The sequence below is a fragment of the Antechinus flavipes genome, chromosome 3, assembly GCF_016432865.1.
Source record: "Antechinus flavipes isolate AdamAnt ecotype Samford, QLD, Australia chromosome 3, AdamAnt_v2, whole genome shotgun sequence".
Lineage (NCBI taxonomy): Eukaryota > Metazoa > Chordata > Mammalia > Dasyuromorphia > Dasyuridae > Antechinus > Antechinus flavipes.
Genome location: NC_067400.1, coordinates 27325101 through 27344237, shown reverse-complemented (window position 1 = coordinate 27344237; position 19137 = coordinate 27325101). Strand labels below are relative to the sequence as shown.

Below are 19137 nucleotides of genomic sequence, written 5' to 3'. Positions count from 1 at the left end.
TTAAAAAGATTTCATTCAAGTGATACTAGGTGAAAATTTGTTTGGCCCAAAGGAGCTTTTATTTGTACATCTATTTCACCCCCGTGCACAGATGGGAGCCAATGGACCCGCTGGATTCCCCTAACACTCCATAAGTTGTTCAAGTTTTCACCAGAATTCTTTGCCTTTGTCATCAGAATTACATTTGGGCTTTGAATGCAAACCCCTCTGTGTGGCAGACTGGGCCCAGATGTGTATTTTGTCACTGCAGGAATTAAAATCTAAATGCACTTGTTTAAATTATGCATTAGGAGAGTTTTCTGGTAGCGCAGAGGTCATGGGGTCAGCCATGCCAGTGGGAGGGCACAGATGGGTTCGCTGAGATCCTTTTTAAGGGTTGGAGATCACTTTGATGGAAGTGACAGTATGACTGATTTAACCCTTTGAGGAGGGAGGGAAATGTAACTGGACCATAATGGATCATTACCAGAGGCACCCTGGCCTATTCTTTCTTTCCCTACCACTTAAATGGACAAGTCTGCAGCGTGGTTACTATCTCCCCTTCTAACAAAGAGGAAAATCTCTGCAATGGAAAACTCCATGTTGATTTTGTAAAAATTACTTTAGAGGAGCCGGATAGGCAAAATCCTATGGTTGATTTTTAGGGGGGAGGGGAATTTTCTTTTTTTTTTCTTTTTTCTTTTTTTTTTTTTTTCATGTCAGTGAAAAAACTAACTAGTCAGCCAGTCTTCCAACCTATTGACCCGAGGGTGAAGTGCAAAACTCCTATGGATGATGGATTGGTTTGCCTTGGTCAAAGACATCTGAACATTTAAATATTTTATTGTGATAGTATATTCCTCAGGGGCTCTGATCAAAGGAAATGGTGTTTTTGTTGAGTTTTGGTTTGAGCCTTAATTTTGTAGGGTGAGAAATTGCTCAGAGCTGGTTCAAGCTCCAACCAAAGAGGCAGTGTGGTAGGATGGTTAAAACAGGGGCTTTGGAATTAGAGAATCAGGTGTTGACTGACAATCTGCATAAGAGCCTGCAGAAGAGATGGAGCTGTAACTGACAGCAAAGAGGGAAAGGGACTGCAGAAGCCCTGTCTGGTTCAGTGCTCCCATTTTCAAGTGAGGAAACTGAGGTCCAAAGTCAAATGTGCAGTAAGAGTCTGGGACAGGATTTGATCCCAGGAGTCCTTGGTTCAACTTATTATTCATGTGACCTTGGTCAAGATCTGAGTGGACCTCAGTTTGAACTGCCTTCTCTCTCTCTCCCTCTCTCTCTCTCTCTCTCTCTCTCTCTCTCTCTCTCTCTCTCTCTCTCTCTCTCATTTCTTTCTCTCGCTCTCTCTTCCCTGAGGAAATTGGGGTTAAGTGTGTGAGACAAGATTTGAACTCAGGTCCTCCTGATTTCAGGGCTGGTGCTCTATCCACTGAACTGCCCTCTCTTGAAAGTCCCTCTACATAAGCTCATTTGTTGTTCTAACTGCTGGACTGGAGATCTCTAAGGAAGATTCTGACTGTGGAAAAATGTTTCCTTAAATTTTAACAATCAAAAAATGTGACTCAGCCCATCTTATAAAAAGCAATGGAGTTCTTGCAATGTTCTGAGCTCGGCAGCAAAGGATGGAGGGGGTTAGGCATAAGTTGTAGTGTCCAGATGGAAGGACAAGACACATCCTTATTAAGCCATTAAATCATTAAGTCCTCATTAAGTCCTTCAGGTGTTGAGTGACAATCTGCCCAAGAGTGAGAGAAGAGATGGAGCTGTAACTGACAACAGAGAAGGGGTAGGAAAGGGGTTGTGGAAGCTGATTAGTTCAGTGCTCCCATTTTCAAGTGAGGAAACTGAGTCTCAAAGTCAAATGTGTCGTAAGAGTCTGGGGCAGGATTTGATCCCTGGACTCCAGTACAATTCATTAAGGCAGGAAGTATTCCAGAATAATAGTTCTTTTCTGCTTCCTGCAGATGATCTATTAAGGTCCATTTACATTTCTTATCCCCCATCAAAGGGTAAAATCAGTCATTCTGCCTCTTCCATCAATATAAACCAAGTCTTTGAAGCTGGAATGAACATGGCATGAGTTTTCGATTGGAACTTAGAATCTATGGGGCTGGAATGAAACCTACAGGTCATTGGTTAATTAAACCCTTTTGTTTTATATTGAGGCACAGACTCTCCCAAGATCATTCTACCAGCAAGGGCAGGTCTTCTGATTCAAAATAGGACCCTTTTCCCTGCTACAATTGACCTAGATAGAATGGAGAATTCATGAAAAAATAGAGAGAGATGATGGTTTAAGGGATAATGTAGCTGGAGAGTTGACAATGAAGAGGTATTTAGAAGAATTTCGTGCATGGCAAGCAGAAGAATGAAATCAACATCAGGAAGTAAAATCTCTCAGCTTTCTTTAGCATGTATAGGCTAGGGGTGAGAAAAACCAATTAGGAAGTTCCTATGGTTTTCTAGAGAGGTAATCTGGTGTAATGAATAGAGAGCCTACTTAGAAGCCAGTTAGATTATTTTTTAATGTCTGCTTTGATCTCTTGCATCTGGACACATCCAGATGTGGGCAAATCCGTTAACTTGTTTGTGCTTTAGACAACTCTTAGTATGATAAATTGCATAGAAGGTACCCAAGCTACATTGGTAGAAGTTTATTCACCAAGAAGTTCCTTAAACCAATGAAATCACAGCTTAGGTATGAAGCAAAATGGGAAAGAACAAGAATGAGGGTAATTGGAGTAGAAAGAGAGCAATAGATGTGTGATGCATTTTTGAATTAATAGAAGTTTTTGGATCAATTTGATATTGGGGGTAAAGAGGAAAGCATCAAGACGAACATGACATTTTCAGCTGGTTGTCTAAGATAATAGGAATATTGATAGAAATGGGAAATTTGAGAGAGGATGTCTCTTTGGGATAAAAGATGGTGAGAATTTTGTAAACATAGATAACATTTGAAACTCCCAAGTGGATAAACATTCTCAGTTTTTAGAGATGTGTGACTTAAGTTTGGTTTAAAGGTGAGAAAATTAATGGGGTTCATTTCGGTCTTTTGTTCCCAGTTTGGTTGAATTGATTGATATTTTTCTAAGAAACACTTTTTTTCATTCATCATCAGGATAGTTAATAATACTTCAAGAAATAGAGAGGTGGTACTTACTACCCATTATTCTGTGGGTCTATTGAACCTAAAAAGTGACATTTGACTAAGAAGTCATAGTTTTTTAGGGCTCAAATAGAAAAGTTGGTTGGTACTTGGGTTGAATGACTCCTCAAAACCAACTTTGGGAGACAAACTGGTTGAATGTGGAGCAGAAGAGAGACTTTGGGACAGAACTGGAACTTGGGTTGCCAAATCCCATGCATTAGGGGAATTCTAAGACATCACTGCATGAGAGGGAGAAGACTACAGTAGATGGCTAAGTCATCACCGAGGAGACCATTGTGTTCCTCTCTAATCCAGCAGGGCAGAGCTGGTTTAGGGAGCAACACACTTGCTTTATATCTAAAGGAACATAAAGTAACATATGTTAGTTTTCTATTTTAACTTATTCTTGTTAAATAAGTCTTAAGCTTTGTTGGTTTTACTTACAAACAATATTGGCACCTTCCACGTTTTGGAACCTTATCCCATTTAATCTTTGGCTTTACTTTCAATTCCTAATTATTATCCACCCTTATAGGGTGATTGAAAACAATAGATCCTTCAAAACCATTAGTTTGGAATGTGTTGCTTTCTTTGGGCCGCGTATTTTTCTCACTAATTATGTTTTAGCTGGGCTAATAATTAAATAATTTCACATTCTTTGAATTCTGATCTATGGGGTAAGACAACTCCAGAGGTTAGAGTCAGTTGGAAAAAGCTAGTCTGGAATCAATTACAGGTCTACTCTGCATAAACCACACAGAAGATGGGTCCCCTGTGGATAAATGAGAGGTAGTTGCAAATCTTTAAAAAAAATTCTCTCTAGTAAAACTATTCATGAGTAATAAGACAAAGAGCATCATAGAAATACAGAAGGGCCTTGACAACCTCCTCAGAAATAATGAAAATCAAATGGATTTGTGACCTTATCAATATGGCCATTCCCTCTACAGATGAAGACCATAACCCTTACTATGTCACTCGTGGTGTCCACACATTGAACCAAGGACTTTCCTTGCTTTCTCTTGACAAAAAATATACCAACTAAGCTCAAAGGTTATCTCTATTATTTCTTGCTTTTAAAAATCAGGGGATCAATGGTGCTTTTCCACTCATATGTTTTTTTTTTCACTATTCCTATTTACTGTAGGTTAATCTCACCTTCTTCACACATCCTATTGCCTTTTGGGTGATAATAATTTTCAACTCTTCAGATAGTGTTATCTTCCACATCTCATAGCCATATAAAAATCTAGAAGAATATTCCTATTTTTGAAATGGAGTTTTGTTTCAGGGTGAAATCAGAAGTCATTAAAAGAACTTTACTATTGCCTAAAGGCAATCCCAATATGAAAGATAAAGTATCATATTGATCATAGAATTTGACAGCCCATTGCCACTTTCTAAGAAGGAATCTCATGAAATTCTAATTTGTTTACAGGTAATGAATGTTTATATGACACCTATCCTGAAATACCTCTAGAAGAAGTGCCTGAAGTCGATGGAGAAGTAGGCACCCTTTCTCTCAGCATTCAAGAACCAGCTTCTCCTGCAACATCCTGTGAAGAATTCACTCCAAAGGAGGGCTCTCCTTACAAAGCCCCCATTTACATTCCTGATGACATCCCCATTCCTCCTGAATTTGAACTCCGAGAGTCAAATGTACCTGGAGCAGGATTAGGAATATGGACCAAAAGGAAGATTGAAGTTGGAGAAAAATTTGGGCCATACATTGGAGAGCAGAGCGCAGACCTTAAAGATCCCAGTTACGGGTGGGAGGTAAGAGAAAGTACTTTTTGATTGACTTATTAAATATTATTCTATACAGAGAAGAGATAAAGTCTTTAAGTGAATGAATAATACAGATGGTAGAATTGATCTTTTAAAAGACATTCTGTGTAGCATTTTGGCTTCAGAGAGGGTATTTTACTAAGTGTGATTTTTTTTTTTTGATGGAGAGACAAAAAGGCTGCTGTCTGGTACAGTTGTTCCTGGATATTTTTTCACTTGGACCAACAAGATATTTAGAGAGCAGAGCATGGAGGAGAGGTCCAACTACTGGTTGAGTTGGGCCAGGAGAAAAGAGGAGAGTTGAGGAAATAAGGTTGGACTTAGGAGAGTGGCACTTTTGTAACAGGATTCTGGTGGGGCTGGTGAAGGACTAGAAGGCAAGGCTTGTGTAAAAGTGATTTCTAGGAGGAAGAAGCACCTTTATCCCTGATGTTACCCACGGCAAAGCCCCCATTCACTGGGGCTCGTTAGGCTTCTGCTTTGAGGTATGTTGGTAGGAACATGGTAGGCTGGCTTAGAACATCCAAGACTTCTTTAATGAGTAATCAAATTAATTTTTAAATTAATGAGTAATCAAACATACTTTCAAAAATTGGACATTTCAGGATATAATTATGTTTCTGAAAATTTTACTTTCCAGTGGTTTTTTTTTTATGCTTCAGAAATAACAGGAGGAGATAATGAACTGAATTAATCACCATTTTATACCTTTTGGGTTTTGTTGATGATCTTTGTTTCAGTCACAGACAACAGGAACCACTTTTCCTTCAATCGTGCGCTGTAATTTCACTGGATATGCTATTTATTCTGATTTTTTTGGCTATTATATGTTCAAGACCACAAGCTTTGCTCCTACATTTTGAGGCTTTTTTGGTTTTGCCATTCTTTGAGGCGCTGTGTGAGCCTGCCATGTTTGTGTCCTGTTACGAGTTTTCATAGGGATCCTTTTGTCTAGAAGACTTTTAAATAGCAACTAATGTGTAAAAAAAACTGATGTGAAAAGAGCAATCTATAGTCTTAATTTGCAATTTTGCTTCAAGAGGTAGCTTGTAGCCTGAAACATGCCTCCAAATCAACTTCTGAAAGATAAATTCAGTGCAGGGGACCGAGAGAGAGAAAGATTCTAGGATGCAAGGTCTTATGTGGGGAGATACACTAAGACATTATCCAGTGATGGGAGAACAGAGACTGGGAAGACCAGGAAGCCAATCCTAAATTTCAATGCCCTATTATATCACCCTTATTTGCCTGCCTTTGTTCTAGCTTTGACAAAGAAAAATCAGATATTGAATGTAAAATGATGGTTTCTGCCATACTTTTGCATAGCCCCCATTTCTTCCTATTTGAATATGAAAGCTAAGCCTCTCTGAAATATGAGGGATAGATTGAGAGGTTGTTAAAAAAGGAAAATTCTAGACAGCAATATTATCTGTCCCCACTCTCTCCCAGAACCTAACCAAACTTTTTTTTTTTTTTTTTTTTTTTTGGATTTACTGTGCAAATATAGTTTTTATTTGCTTTTACATTTGGAAAACTTCTGTGGTTCTATTATATGGCCACAACGTTTTCTGGATTATCTAGGCTACATCTGAAAAATCTCAGAGCCATTTCTGAATGGGGGAAAAGGTAAATGCAAAGGAGCATAGCTTTGGGAGGTGTACCTGACCATGAGTACCTGGTATTTCAGCTAGACCAAAGTCAGATAAGCTAGATTTATTTTAGTCTGTTCCCTTAATATTTACGATCATTAATAGAATATTGGGTTTGATTTTTAACTAGGAATAAATAAGCAATGCCTTTAGGACTTAATTTTAACTTTTTGTCCCTTTGCTCTATTTGGGCCTTTGTGAAATCCACAATAAATGATCCCTGGTGGAATACTGGGAGGGGAAGGAGAGAGACCTGACTAGATTGTCCCATAATTGCAAGTAAGAAATCTTTGTTCTTTTGACCAAAGTCCCTGGAAAGTTATTGTATTTTAGTTGCTCATGTATTGATAAGTAGCTTTTTAAAAAATCAGTGTAGCATTAAGTAATATGTGAGTGGAATACATTTTGAACCAAATGCGGCTGAACTTCATGTTGTTATTGTTCACCTTTAAATAATGGCCATAAACATCCCAGCAATGAGTAACTCATTAGCCTTTTATTACAAAATCTTTAGAGTCAAGCAACCAGTGTGCTCTCTTCAGGATTCTTGAACAAGTTTAGAATAAACCGGAGAGTTGAGGATGAAATCATTTTCAAATTGTGGGGTTGGTGAACTATAGTGAACAAGTTGTCTCTGGTTTCTGGAAAGGTGAGAAAAGCCCAGAAATGGGAATTTATTATAAAAAGTATTCACTCTTCAGAGTAAAGAAACTTTTTCAGATATTATATCCCAGAAAGTAGATTTGTATTTTGTCATTTGAAATACAGTGGATGATGCTTGTTGCATGAAGTTCAAAATATCACATTGATTATTCCTATGGAGAAAGCCAGTGCCTCTTCTTTCTCCTTCAAGCATTAAACTGATGGTTCATTCAAACTAGTTTAATTTGCCAAATATTCATTCCTAATCTATGATGTATTGTGTTTGATTCTAGGCAAGATAACTGCAGACACAATAATGAGACAATTGTTACCTTCAAAGAGCTTACACTTTATAGCATCAACTTTCTAGGTCTTGCCACTTGCCTTGGAAGGCAGTACTTTGTCAGTCTTTGCTCTTTGGATTGTGATTTCAAGGCACTGTTTGTGAACTCATGGGACAAGAAGTCTATCCAAGGGTGGGTAGGGGCTTGTTCCTTAGTAGAAAACCCCATTATCATCAGAGACTTTTTCATCCAAGTTTCTCACTGCTTCTCAAACCCTCATTCTTAGTGGTCTTTAGATATATATTTCTATCATCAAATCTATATTTATCTGTTTTTTTCTCTAAAGTCACTGCTTTGTTATCCTGATAGTTTAGATCACATAAGATGTTGCCATTCACTTTCAGCATAACATTATGGATAAAATGAAAAAAAAATCATTTCTTGATACTTTTCAGTTTTCTGTTTATTTGCTTGTCATGTTATGAGAAGCATAGCATCATGGGAGTGCTGTTTTTGTCTTCCTATTCTCATTGGTTCACTCATAAATGGGAGGTCTCATTTGAATGTTTTGCCCAACTCACAAAAATCTTGTGGTCCAAGTTCATCAGCTGCCAGCTACCTCTACGCTGACTTCTCCGCTTTCCCAAGAAGCCCTTCTCTTATCTCAGGACTTCTGGGTTTTACAAAGCACCTAGAAGTATTAGGAGAAACAAAATGGCTTTGGAGTCAGAAACCTCACTTCTAGGACTTACTGCCTGGGTGGTTTGGGGCAAGTCACTTAACTTTCCTGAGAAGTGTTCTCATCTGTAAATGAGGAGAGTTGTATGAGATGGCTTCAAAGTACATCCATGCGTTATCTCAAATGATGCTCACCAAAAAATACTATAAAATACATATAAAGCTGGAAGTAGGTGGAACAATGGGGCTTTGTTCTAGGGTAAATGTGTAGGGCATTTCTTATAATCATTAAGCAATGTATAACCAATAGAACTTGACAGCTAGTTAGCAAGAATAACTAGTCACAAAGGAAGATAGTGTAAGATGGGGTGGGTGACTCCCTTATATCTCCCAACCTTAACTTAACATGTTTTATGCCTCCTGCCCTGAATGCAGGTTGTGGTACAAAACTCTGAGTAGGTTTATTATTATAATCTCAGTTTGTAGATGGGAAAACTGAGGACCAGACAGGCTAAATCATGTATCCAGAGTCATGCATTTAACATTGAGACAGGCTTAAACTCAGGTCTTCCTGGGTCAGTCTCTCCATTTAGGTTGTCATGGCGTCTCTCCTACCTTCCATATCAGAAAAAGGCAAAAAGGATGGTCTTTCTGAGTTGTGGGCATTGTGGATGGGAGCAGCGCCAAAGTCACCCAAAGTCATCTTTTAGGGGGTGCTCTCGATTTTGGTCCTTGTTCTAGTGATGGAGGGATGAATTAAAGCGTGAAAAGGATTTTTGGAGATGGCTGGATGTGGGTCAGGATCAGGGTGGTGGAGATGAGAAGCCATCAATTTGAACCTGCTCTCGTTCTAACATTATCTAATGACAGTAGTTGGCTCAAATACAAATCAAACTCAGGGTCACTGAACTGGACTAAAGGTGACCTCTTTGGTCATTTATCACCTCCCTCCCTCCCACCAGTCTATTTGCCGGAAGCTCACTTGTCCCTGGGATGGTGTCGTCCCAAAGGTGCTTTGAAAAATCACCTTCATTCTTAATTATTGAAGGAAAAGAGCATTTAAGGGATATTCATAAGGCATTTGCAAAAGCTGACTTGGGAGCACTAAACCCGGGTTCAAATCTCAACTCTCCTACTCACTATCTTGACCTTATCAGGACTAGAGCTTCCCCCAATTCCCAGTCCATCTTCTTGTTTCTAAGCCTCTCTTAGAATTGTGTCTCCCTTGAATTATGTGTTTACAAGTAGCATGAAATCAATCAACTAACACTCCCCACCTGCCCCCCCCCCCAGGCATTGTGCTAGATATTGTAGGTACAAAGACAAAAAAAAATCTAGCTTTCAAGAAGTTTATATTAAATCAAAAAGCTCACATTAAAGAATTGTAAATTGTATATCTTTCTATTAATTTGTAAGAGAAAAAATATGGATTAATTGTTAGAATATCTAGTACTTTTAAGGTCTACAAAGCACTTTAATTATGATCTCACCACAACTCTGTAAGGTACTAAAATTAATCCGTTTATGGAAGCCAATAAGTGAAGACTAGGAAATATTTGAGGCAAGATTTGTACTCAAGTTTTTCTTTCTTATTTGGTCCCTCACAACAATCTTGTGAACTAAGCATGCTCATCATCCCCATTTTAAAGATGAGAAAATTCAGGCTGACAGCGAGTGGTTAACTGATTTGCTACTATCAAGTATCTGGGGCAGGAATTGAACACAGGTCTCTCTGCCTCCAAGTCCAACTCTGTTCTTTTTGCCGTCTAGCTGTGTGAAAATAATTTTGTGATCCACAAAATTATTAAATATTTAATAAAGTATATATTCTTAATATTAATATACTATTAATTAATAATATTAATATATTGTTATAGTATATTAATTATATTATATAATGAATATTTAATAAAATGACATATACATATCTCTAATTATTATTTTGCCTTTTTCCTCTGTGCACTAAAACAATTCAATCTTGAGGTATAATAGCTCAAAGAACTGTTGTGAATTATATCTTTTAAAAAAAAATTACAGAAATAGCTCTTTATTTCTGTGGTCTGATCCTAAAATCTTTTAGAAAAAGTAATGAAATGGACTAACTATATTAAAACAGAGAAGGTGAAGATATAGTTTTTTAAAAAAAAATACTATTTCCCATAAAGACCCCCTCCCAACCCCCCCAAAAGGAGAAAGAGGTTGAAAGTCGAGTGACATGGATTCGTCTGGGGTCACGAGGAAGAAAGAACTGCCCTAGTGAAATTTAGTTCAGGGTTTTTCCGCCATCTAACAAAATATCTTCCTTGTGGGGCACGGTAGTAGTCCTCCAATATCTCACTGGAGGAGGTCTGGTTTGGGCCATAAAATGTTTTTCTTGAATGGGCCCTTGTTACAGAGGAAAATGTTGTGTTCATTACTGGAGGGGCGGCTACACTTGGGTGATTTTGATACATGTGTTCTGGGAACTTTCCAAATCAGAAGTGTAGTTGTCCGTTGGTGCCCCTAGGTAACTATTTCTGAGTGATTTCCTTCCAAATGAGAGAGAGGACCACTCAATGACAACATGCCTTTTAATCAAGCAGTTAAGGAAAAGGAACATAACTCTTTATAATGTCCACTGACCCTCAAAAATTAAGTAGATACAGAGATTTTTTTTATTAATATGGGAATTTAAAGTTTGAAAATTTACTTTGGGAGTAATGATAAATATTGAGAAAATGTCCCTAGAGGCAGTGTGGCTAGGTAACTTGGGCACCAGTTAAGGCTGTGATTTGCTTCTTACTTGGGCTCAGTACCAGAGAACTTGTGAGAGCAGGTGTCAGAAGCTTGGCACCGGGTTCTGGTAGGGAAGAGATTGAGGTTTGGAGTCACGAAGAACTGAATTTCAATCCTCCTTTGGCACTAGGGATCAGAGCTAGAAGTAGAGAGACTTATATAATTCAACTTCCTCTTTCTATGAGTGAGGAAACTGAGGCTGAGAGGAGTTAAGAGATTTATTCAACATCACCCAAGTGTATAGATGTAGTATTTAAATTCAGGATTGCCCGTCCCAGTCTTGGCACTTAAGCTTATTAATTGTGTGACTGTGTGTGGGAGGAGTACCTCATTCTCTCTTTGCTTCAGTTTTCTCCTATGAATAAAGGGAACAATATAACGTGTACCCACCTCAAATGTTTGTTGTGAGTCTCCAAATAAGATGACCTGAGTGTTTTGTAAATCTTAGAGGAGTATATAAATATTGGTTATCATTATTAATGTAAATGAATGAAAAGGTACGCTCTCTCAGGTTACTGTGAACTAGCTTGTCGCCTTTTCCAAGCTATTTCCTACAATGAGTTAGTAAGAGCCTCCCTTACCTTCTCCTTTTGCTCTGACAATATCACCAGTGAATGAGAAATTGGGACTCCAGGTTGAGTGAATCGCCTAAGGTCCCACAACCCATTAGTGTCAGAGGAAGGATTCTAACTCCGGTCCCTCTGGGTTCCAAGAGCAAAATCCTTTCCAAGGAGTTGGAGGAGATATTCATGCTCTTGCCTTTGGTTGATAAGTTATTGTTGTTCAGCCATTTTTTTCAGTCATCTGACTGTTTGTGATCCCATTTGGGATTTTCTTGGCAAAGATACTGGAGTGGGTTGCCCATTTCCTTCTCTAGCTTACTTTTCAAATGAGGTTAATGAGTTGAAGTGACTTGCCCAGGATCACACAGCTAGAGCCAGCACTAATTGGTTGTTAACTAACTCCTCTATTACCCTTTCCCTTCAGGATTTCACAGCTTTGGGTGGGAGATTGGCTAGATGACCTAAGAGCTCTTTCCGGCTCATTCTAGGTGAGGTTAGCCAACGTGGTGGCCACTGCTCTTGACCAGTCGGGTCGAAACTCTTCCTATAATGGCATTGTGTGGAGCCTCAGCCCATGAATTCCTCCCTGGGTGGTTGGAGCCTTTGTCATTTGCACAAAAACATCTGATGGAAGCCTTTTTCTCTGACACCTCCAATGACCTTCCCAGGTTTCCCAGGTGCACACAACAATAGAGCCGGGCTTGCTTGGCAGCCACAGGTATTGGTGATCTGTTTTCCTTTTCGTCATTGTTAGGATTCCTGTAGGCAAGAATTCTGATCTGTGGTTAAATGTGAAGAGCCACGTGATGCTGAGATCGTACTTCTCACCTGGCACACAATCCAGCGGCCCCCGGAGAGATAGCCCTTGTAGATTGGGCAAAAGAGTCTGAGCTTTCAGGTTCTGGGAAGTCCTGCCCTCAGGCAAGACTCTGCCTAACCAGGGAATGAGAATAATGCCATCTTAAGAGAGGAGTGAGAAGTGTTCCCTTACACACACCTGGTCTACAGGTAGGAGCAGGTTAGATGCCCCTACCAGTCAGGCTGGTCTGTATTCTTCTAGTTAAAGAGATACAGGAAATTATACAGGCAGATGAACTTGCTTTTTAGACTGAAAAGGAAAGGTACTTTCACTCAGTCAAATAATCAACAAATCAATAAACATTTATTAAACACTTACTGCATTCAAAGTAGAGTGAGTTAAATAAATATCAAGGATTGCAAAGATCAAAGTAAAAATAAATAAATAAATAAAATAAAACCCCCAGTGTTTGAGAGGCTTCCATGTGTACACAGCTTTGCCCATCTGATTCTGGAGGAGTCCCATGAACTTCCTAAATGTGCTCCCCTGAGCAGATCTCAGTGCTTCAGAGGGGACCGAAGCTAAGAAATGCAGATGTTCAAATGTGTGTCTATGAATGGACTGGCAGAGCCCTTCCATCTTAGGGAGTGACAGATGGAGGGCATCCATGGCAAATCCCAGGCCCTGTGATTTCAGAGGCATGGGGAGGAGCGTGTGCCCACAGCTGCTGTTACCAAAAGACCTAAACTCACAGTCACTGGAGAGACAAGGAATTGCCTGCCCTGCCTAGCCTTCCCTTCCTTATCCCTCCTTCCCTTTCCCTCCTCATACAGCCCTGAGGCTACATGTTCCTCCAAGGTTCAGGTCAAGCCTTTCCTTCTACCTTTTCCCTCTACTGCTCCTGCTTCCACCCCGAAGGTTTTTCTATCTTTTATATGCCGTTAGACACGTGTTTTATATGTGCCTATATATGTCCGATGTTTTCTTGTTGGAATGGAAAATCCTTGAGGGATGGGGTGATTTTGATTTTCTCTTAGATCACTTTATGACAGATGCATGAAGGCTTAGGGACTTGTCCAAGCTGTTGTAAGTAACTCCTACTAAGGGCAGGATTTGAATCCTTCCTTCCCTTCCCTTCATTGGAGAGGACCTTATGATCTGACAGGTTTCCTCAGGGCCTTCTCAAGAGCATCTGCTTCTAAAATGCAGACAAGAGGGTTTGGCTTTCTTCCCCTAGTATTCCCCTTCCTTCAGTCCTACAGTGACTGTGAAGCACTCACTTTTGGCCAGATGAAGGAACCATCATGCCCTGAGTGACATGAGGCCGTGTGTATCATAGCAAGGGGAATCTACAAATCATGAAACTTTAAAAAAAAGTATGGTCTAAGACCCAGCTTCTTAAACTGTGGGTCATGACTCAATAACTCAATGTGGGGGCCATGAAATATGATTTATTATCGGCAAATGTTCGATTTGTTCACCCATTTTACATTCTTATATACCCAAGGTCACATAAAACTTTCTTGGGTGAAAAGGGGTTGTGAATGGAAAAAGTTGAAGAAACTAAGGCATCTATGGAACATGTGGCAGACCAGGGTTCCCTTATTCACAGCCTAAAAGTTTCTAGAATAGATATTCCTGTGCTTTACAGGCAGTAGCTACAGTGGGCTGAATGTTAAGTTATCAAAATAAAGAGAGGCTAGAAATGAAATGATGTGTTAAATGAAGCCATATAGCTGCTCTGATCTTTCATAGGAACGAGATTTATCTTTAGCGTTGCTTCCTTTTCCAATTTTTCATCACAGCATCTCTAGGGATGTGGCTCCCCCTTAAGAACCCAAAAAGAAAACCAGGGATTCAGAGTGGGCACCAGTGAGCACCGAGCCCTGAACCTCATTTCTGGCTCTCGATGAGAATTCTTCCTAATTGCCAAGCTGCTGCCCCCCTGTTAAAAGAGGAGATGGGCTAAAAATAGCTTGGCTTGCCAGGCGGATGATTCCCCAAAAAGAAAAGAATGCTCATTATGTTTAATAAGAGAACTGACAAGCCATCATCATTCTTTCCATTAAGTAAATATGTTAGAAAAATTTATTATGAAATGACACGTCAGGCTAGCTAGGATCTGAGATGACATCCTTGCATTAAATACGGTAGGTGCCATTAAGGGAACCAGTCAATATGTCACAGAGGCCCGGCCTGTAAAAATTAAATTGATTTGGTAAATGTAAGTAAGATAGATCTGTTTGCTTTCATCATCAATTTTGAGTGGGTGAACAGGTGATGTCACCAACCTGGGAGCGATAAAGATGCAGGACCATCTGGAAAGGCAGGTGATGAATGGGCCACTGCTTTTGGGTAGTGACAGTACAGTGGTGCTTTGTCACTTGGGATGCAGTACTTAATAACTTTTCAATACCATCATAATAAATTTCCCTGCCTTATTAATATAGAAATGGTGAGTTATGAGCATGATGGCTCGTGTAAATAACCAGAGATGCAGCTGTCAGGAACTGATTGTTTGGGCATGTTTCTTTAAGCAACACAGTTGACTCGTGGTAATCAACCTATGTCTCCACCAACAGAGTTTATTGCTCTTGTCAAAAGAAAAAGTCATATTATTCAAAATTATATGAAGTCATAATAAACAAGTTTAATATATTATCAGACTTTTCCTATAAGTTTCCAAACATGGGGCTATGAATCATTTTTAATAATGCCTTTTCATGTAAAATAATGTCCTTATGCAGTAATAATGGTCTTTCCTAACTATTAACAAAACAGTCAACTTCTTTGTGTGTGTTTTAAAAGGTATTTTTATTTGTACTTTTCAATCACGGGAGCCGTGTGGAATGGAACCCGTTTGGAAATAAAGAGCTCAGGCATGTTCATGAGAGCATTTCATTAAGGGGCTCAAAAGTTGCTGAGCTCTGGCTGTGTCACACGTTTCCATTTTAATTGAACAGATGTACTCGAGAGTAAGCCATGACAAAAGAAATGCAAGCAAAATTATAAACATGTGTCACGAAGAAGTGGGCAGGAAGGAGACTCCAAAGGGCATCTGGGTGCGTTTTTTTGAAAGCCCGAGCCCGCTGCGTGACTTTGTCACTGATGTCTCCGGCTTGATGAGGAGAGACAAAATATGTAGATGGGTGTAAGCTGAAGATGAATTACTAGATCAATCACTTAGCACCGTCCGGAGTATTTGCTCTATTGTGTCGGGGGAAAAACAATTTCTAGGGATGCCGTTCATATTTTTCTCAAGGGGTAGGACTATTGAAAGCTTCCTCTCCCTTAACACGCGGACCTTTCTGCTTCTCCCTCTCTACCCTCGGCTGGCTGTGATGATTTTAAATTCCAGTTTTATCCCTCGGACTGTAGTCTTGTGAAAGTCTCTGTGGTGAACCCACCTCTCCACCATTTTGATGACTGCTGAAAAGAGAGCCAGTAGTCTATTAACAGGCAATAAAGTTCAGGAAACTCAAGACGAGTTTCTTGGGTCAGAGGTGAAAATTACATGCTAAATGAAACAAAGGTGTGCCTTGATGCCTCCAGAAGCCCTGACGGCAAAGAAAGAGCACATGGTGTTTGAAGGAGGACCGTCTGGTGAGAGGGAAAGAAATCATTGTCTCCATGCTGGCAGAGGGAGAGAAACGGTTTGACTGCAAAGATGGAGACTTTGGAAGAGAGGGCGTCAACGGCGGAATTACGTGATTAGGTTTCTCCTTTGATTCAACAAATGCCCTCCTCAGGGCTATTGAGCCTCACTGCATTTCCTCTCAAGTTCAGAAGCCCTCTGAGCTTCTCAGATAATGGCTACTTGTCAGAGGCTTCTAGGACTCAACTCCATTGGAAATAAAAAATGGGGAGGGGGCAGGGAGGAGGAAGAAAGTTGGCTAATAAAGTATTTCCACCCCAGAGAATATTAATGGGAAGTTTTATTGATGTGAGTGCCATAATATTTCCAACTGAACAGTAGGTGGCAAACACTGTAGTAGAGAAAAGAAAAAGGCTTTAATCTAACCCATTTCGTTGGCTTTCATGAACTTCCCGAAATGTCATCGATACACAGAGCACTAATTAAAAAAAAAAATAGAAAGAGTCAACGGATTTGAAAAGTGTGAGTTTAATGAAAAGGTAGCAGAAGGATTCCACAGAACTAGTAACCAAAAGTCTAATTGTTTCCTCAGGTAAAGTGCTTGTGGAACGGTGTGGCCCTCAGTATAAAGGGGCTCTTGTGTACAGTGAGGAAAACCTCACTGTTATTCTTGGTCTCCATGAGATGAAGCGCATTAGTGATCTCCACACGGCACCCGGACGCCTGATTCTCCCTTGGTGAGCTGGTCCGGGTCTTTGTTGAGGCTGTCACTGTTGTTCTTTCAACTGCCCAGTCATATCAGGAGTCACACAGTCTCCTTGCAAATAAGTTTTCATGCCGCCATGTTCTCCTTCAATCCTCACTGCCTTCCACCCCCCATCTCTAAGACAATCTGGCCATTCATCAAGCACAGAACTCTTGTTTTCATCTCTGTCTTACCTCTGGCATTTGGCATCGGAGAGAAGCCTTTCCCTCTTACCCACTCTCCCCCTCTCTTTATCCCATTGGAAGCACCACGCAAAGCACGCTTGTCTCCTTGGACTGTGTCTCAGCTTTCAGGGACTGGAATGAAAAGCTACCTTTACAAAAAGGGGAGGGTGAGTTCATGGACTGAACTAGGTTTTTGTTTCTGGGGACAACAAACAGAAGCATGGTTGGTCCAGAGTTCACTTGTCCAATTGTAGGGTTGAGTAGAAGAGTTCGTTTAAGGCAAAAGTATTATTTGAATAAAAGAATGACCCGTTCCCTCTGTCACTCTCCTTGTGGATATCACTCTCCTAGGAAAAATCCCCAATTTCTTGGATAAGGCAGCATGGGATATTGGATTTTAAGTTACAGAACCTGGGTTTCCAATTCCAGTTCTGCTAATTAATTATTGGGTGAATTTGGGTAAGTCACTACAGTGCCCCAGTCTGTTTTTCTTTTTTTGTGAAAATGAAGGGGTTAAATCAGATGCTTTCTAAAGTTCTTTGCACTTCTAAATCCTCTGAAAGTCTTAGAGCTTACTATTGAAAACTGAAGACCAGATTGCCCAAATCAAAGAATAAGGAAATGTATCACTTAAGATTCTTGATTTTTTTTTTTTTTAGAATATCCTAGTAGATGCAGAAATTAGAGTTTGCTAGAACCTATAAAAAATGGAAGTTTCCTAGGGACCCTCACAAAAGGGTCTTGAAGAAATAAAAATGATCTGATGCAAATACTACAGGTAGGGACATTCTCTTTCCCTTGGGAAAAAGTAACTGTGTTCCTTCAGTTATTTTAGTCTGTAAAATTGAGTGCTAACATGTTTCTACCATTTGTGTACAGCATAAAGTAACCACAAATCTGCAATATTCAAAACTGGTGATTATTTACTTAGGCAAAACACATCATATCTGAAGATCTCTCCTGTGGGCTGGGCTCCCATTGACAACAATGGAACTCGACTAACAAAGCTAACTGATAGATTGAATGAGATGGCCAGTGGGATTAGCTTTTAAATTGGGAATGGGCATCAAACAGGAGATAAATGTGAGATTGATTTTAACATACAATTTCCAAGTCCTTCACAACTTCCACAGCATAGAACTTTTCCTTGGAAGGAATTAGGAAGTCCATCTAGACCAATTCCACAAGCATTTATTAGTCCAATCAATCCAAAATATCTACATTCAAGGTACTGTGAACATGAAGACAAAACAAGAAATAGCTTCTGCCTTTCAGGGATCCTACCTTCTCTGTAGCTAGAAGTGTTGTTGAAATGTATTGAAATAATATCTAACTGTCCATGGTTATGATGTGTAATGAGAATGAATGAAGAAAGGAATATATTTGAGAAAGGAGGGCGATGGATATTGAGTATTGTCTCATCTTTAGAAGGATGATGAGTTGATAAGCTATAGAGTGTCTGAAAGAAAGCAACCTAGATGGTGAAAAGGCCAAATTCATGTCACATAGGGATTCATGGAAAGAGCTAGAGTTGATTATGGGGAAGAGATTTTGGAGGTGATGTGATCAAATGTTGTCAAGTGTTTGAAAGGTTGATATCTGGAAGGAATAGGTTTTTCTCAGTTTGGCCCAATAGGGAAAAACCCAGAACAGTGGACAGAAGTAGCAGAAGTAGCAGAAAGGCAAAATTAAGTCTTAAGTAAGGAAAAAAATGTTGCTTACAATCAGACTAGTGGTTCTTAACTTAAGAATTTGTTTTTAAAAAATATTTTAATTTAATTGGTTTCATTTTTAATCTTATTTTACACATTTCAAAATATAAGATTTTATATGTTATTAAATATTTTTATTATTATTGCTATGTTATTATTAAAAAAATAACACAATAATATCTAAGGAAGGGTCTCTAGGATTTGAGAGACTGCCATAGGGGTCTATGACACAACAAAGACTAAGAACCCCCCTGAATTAGAAATCTCCAGAAGTAAAATGGGCTGCCCCAATGGGTTGCCACCTCATTGGAAATTTCCAAGCAAATAATGGTTGATCACCTGATTGCTGCTATATGCCATTGGACATGTAAGTAGAGTAAATAACCACTGAGTTTCCTTATACTCTGCAATTCTTTGACTCTATGAAATATTTTGGCTTAGTGATAACTTGCCATAGAGATGCCAAGGAAGTTTAGAACAGATAGCATTAGTGAGAAGTAACATTAAGGCCATTTGGAAAACCCGGCTGGTAATTGTTAGTTTGAAATGTAGTCTCTTCTCTATTAATACAATTGATTGACAGACA

At 39.4% G+C, this 19137-nt stretch overlaps 1 protein-coding gene across 5 annotated transcripts in view; it reads left to right on the top strand.

Moving 5' to 3' along the window:
* The window catches only part of MECOM (MDS1 and EVI1 complex locus), a 671393-nt gene that overhangs the window by 319658 nt on the left and 332598 nt on the right, over window positions 1-19137 (top strand). For all 5 annotated transcript variants that reach the window (XM_051983139.1, XM_051983137.1, XM_051983138.1 and 2 more), the window contains exon 2: window positions 4575-4912. In XM_051983139.1, the coding sequence (XP_051839099.1) occupies window positions 4575-4912 (338 nt within the window). The remainder of the gene's footprint in view (window positions 1-4574; window positions 4913-19137) is intronic.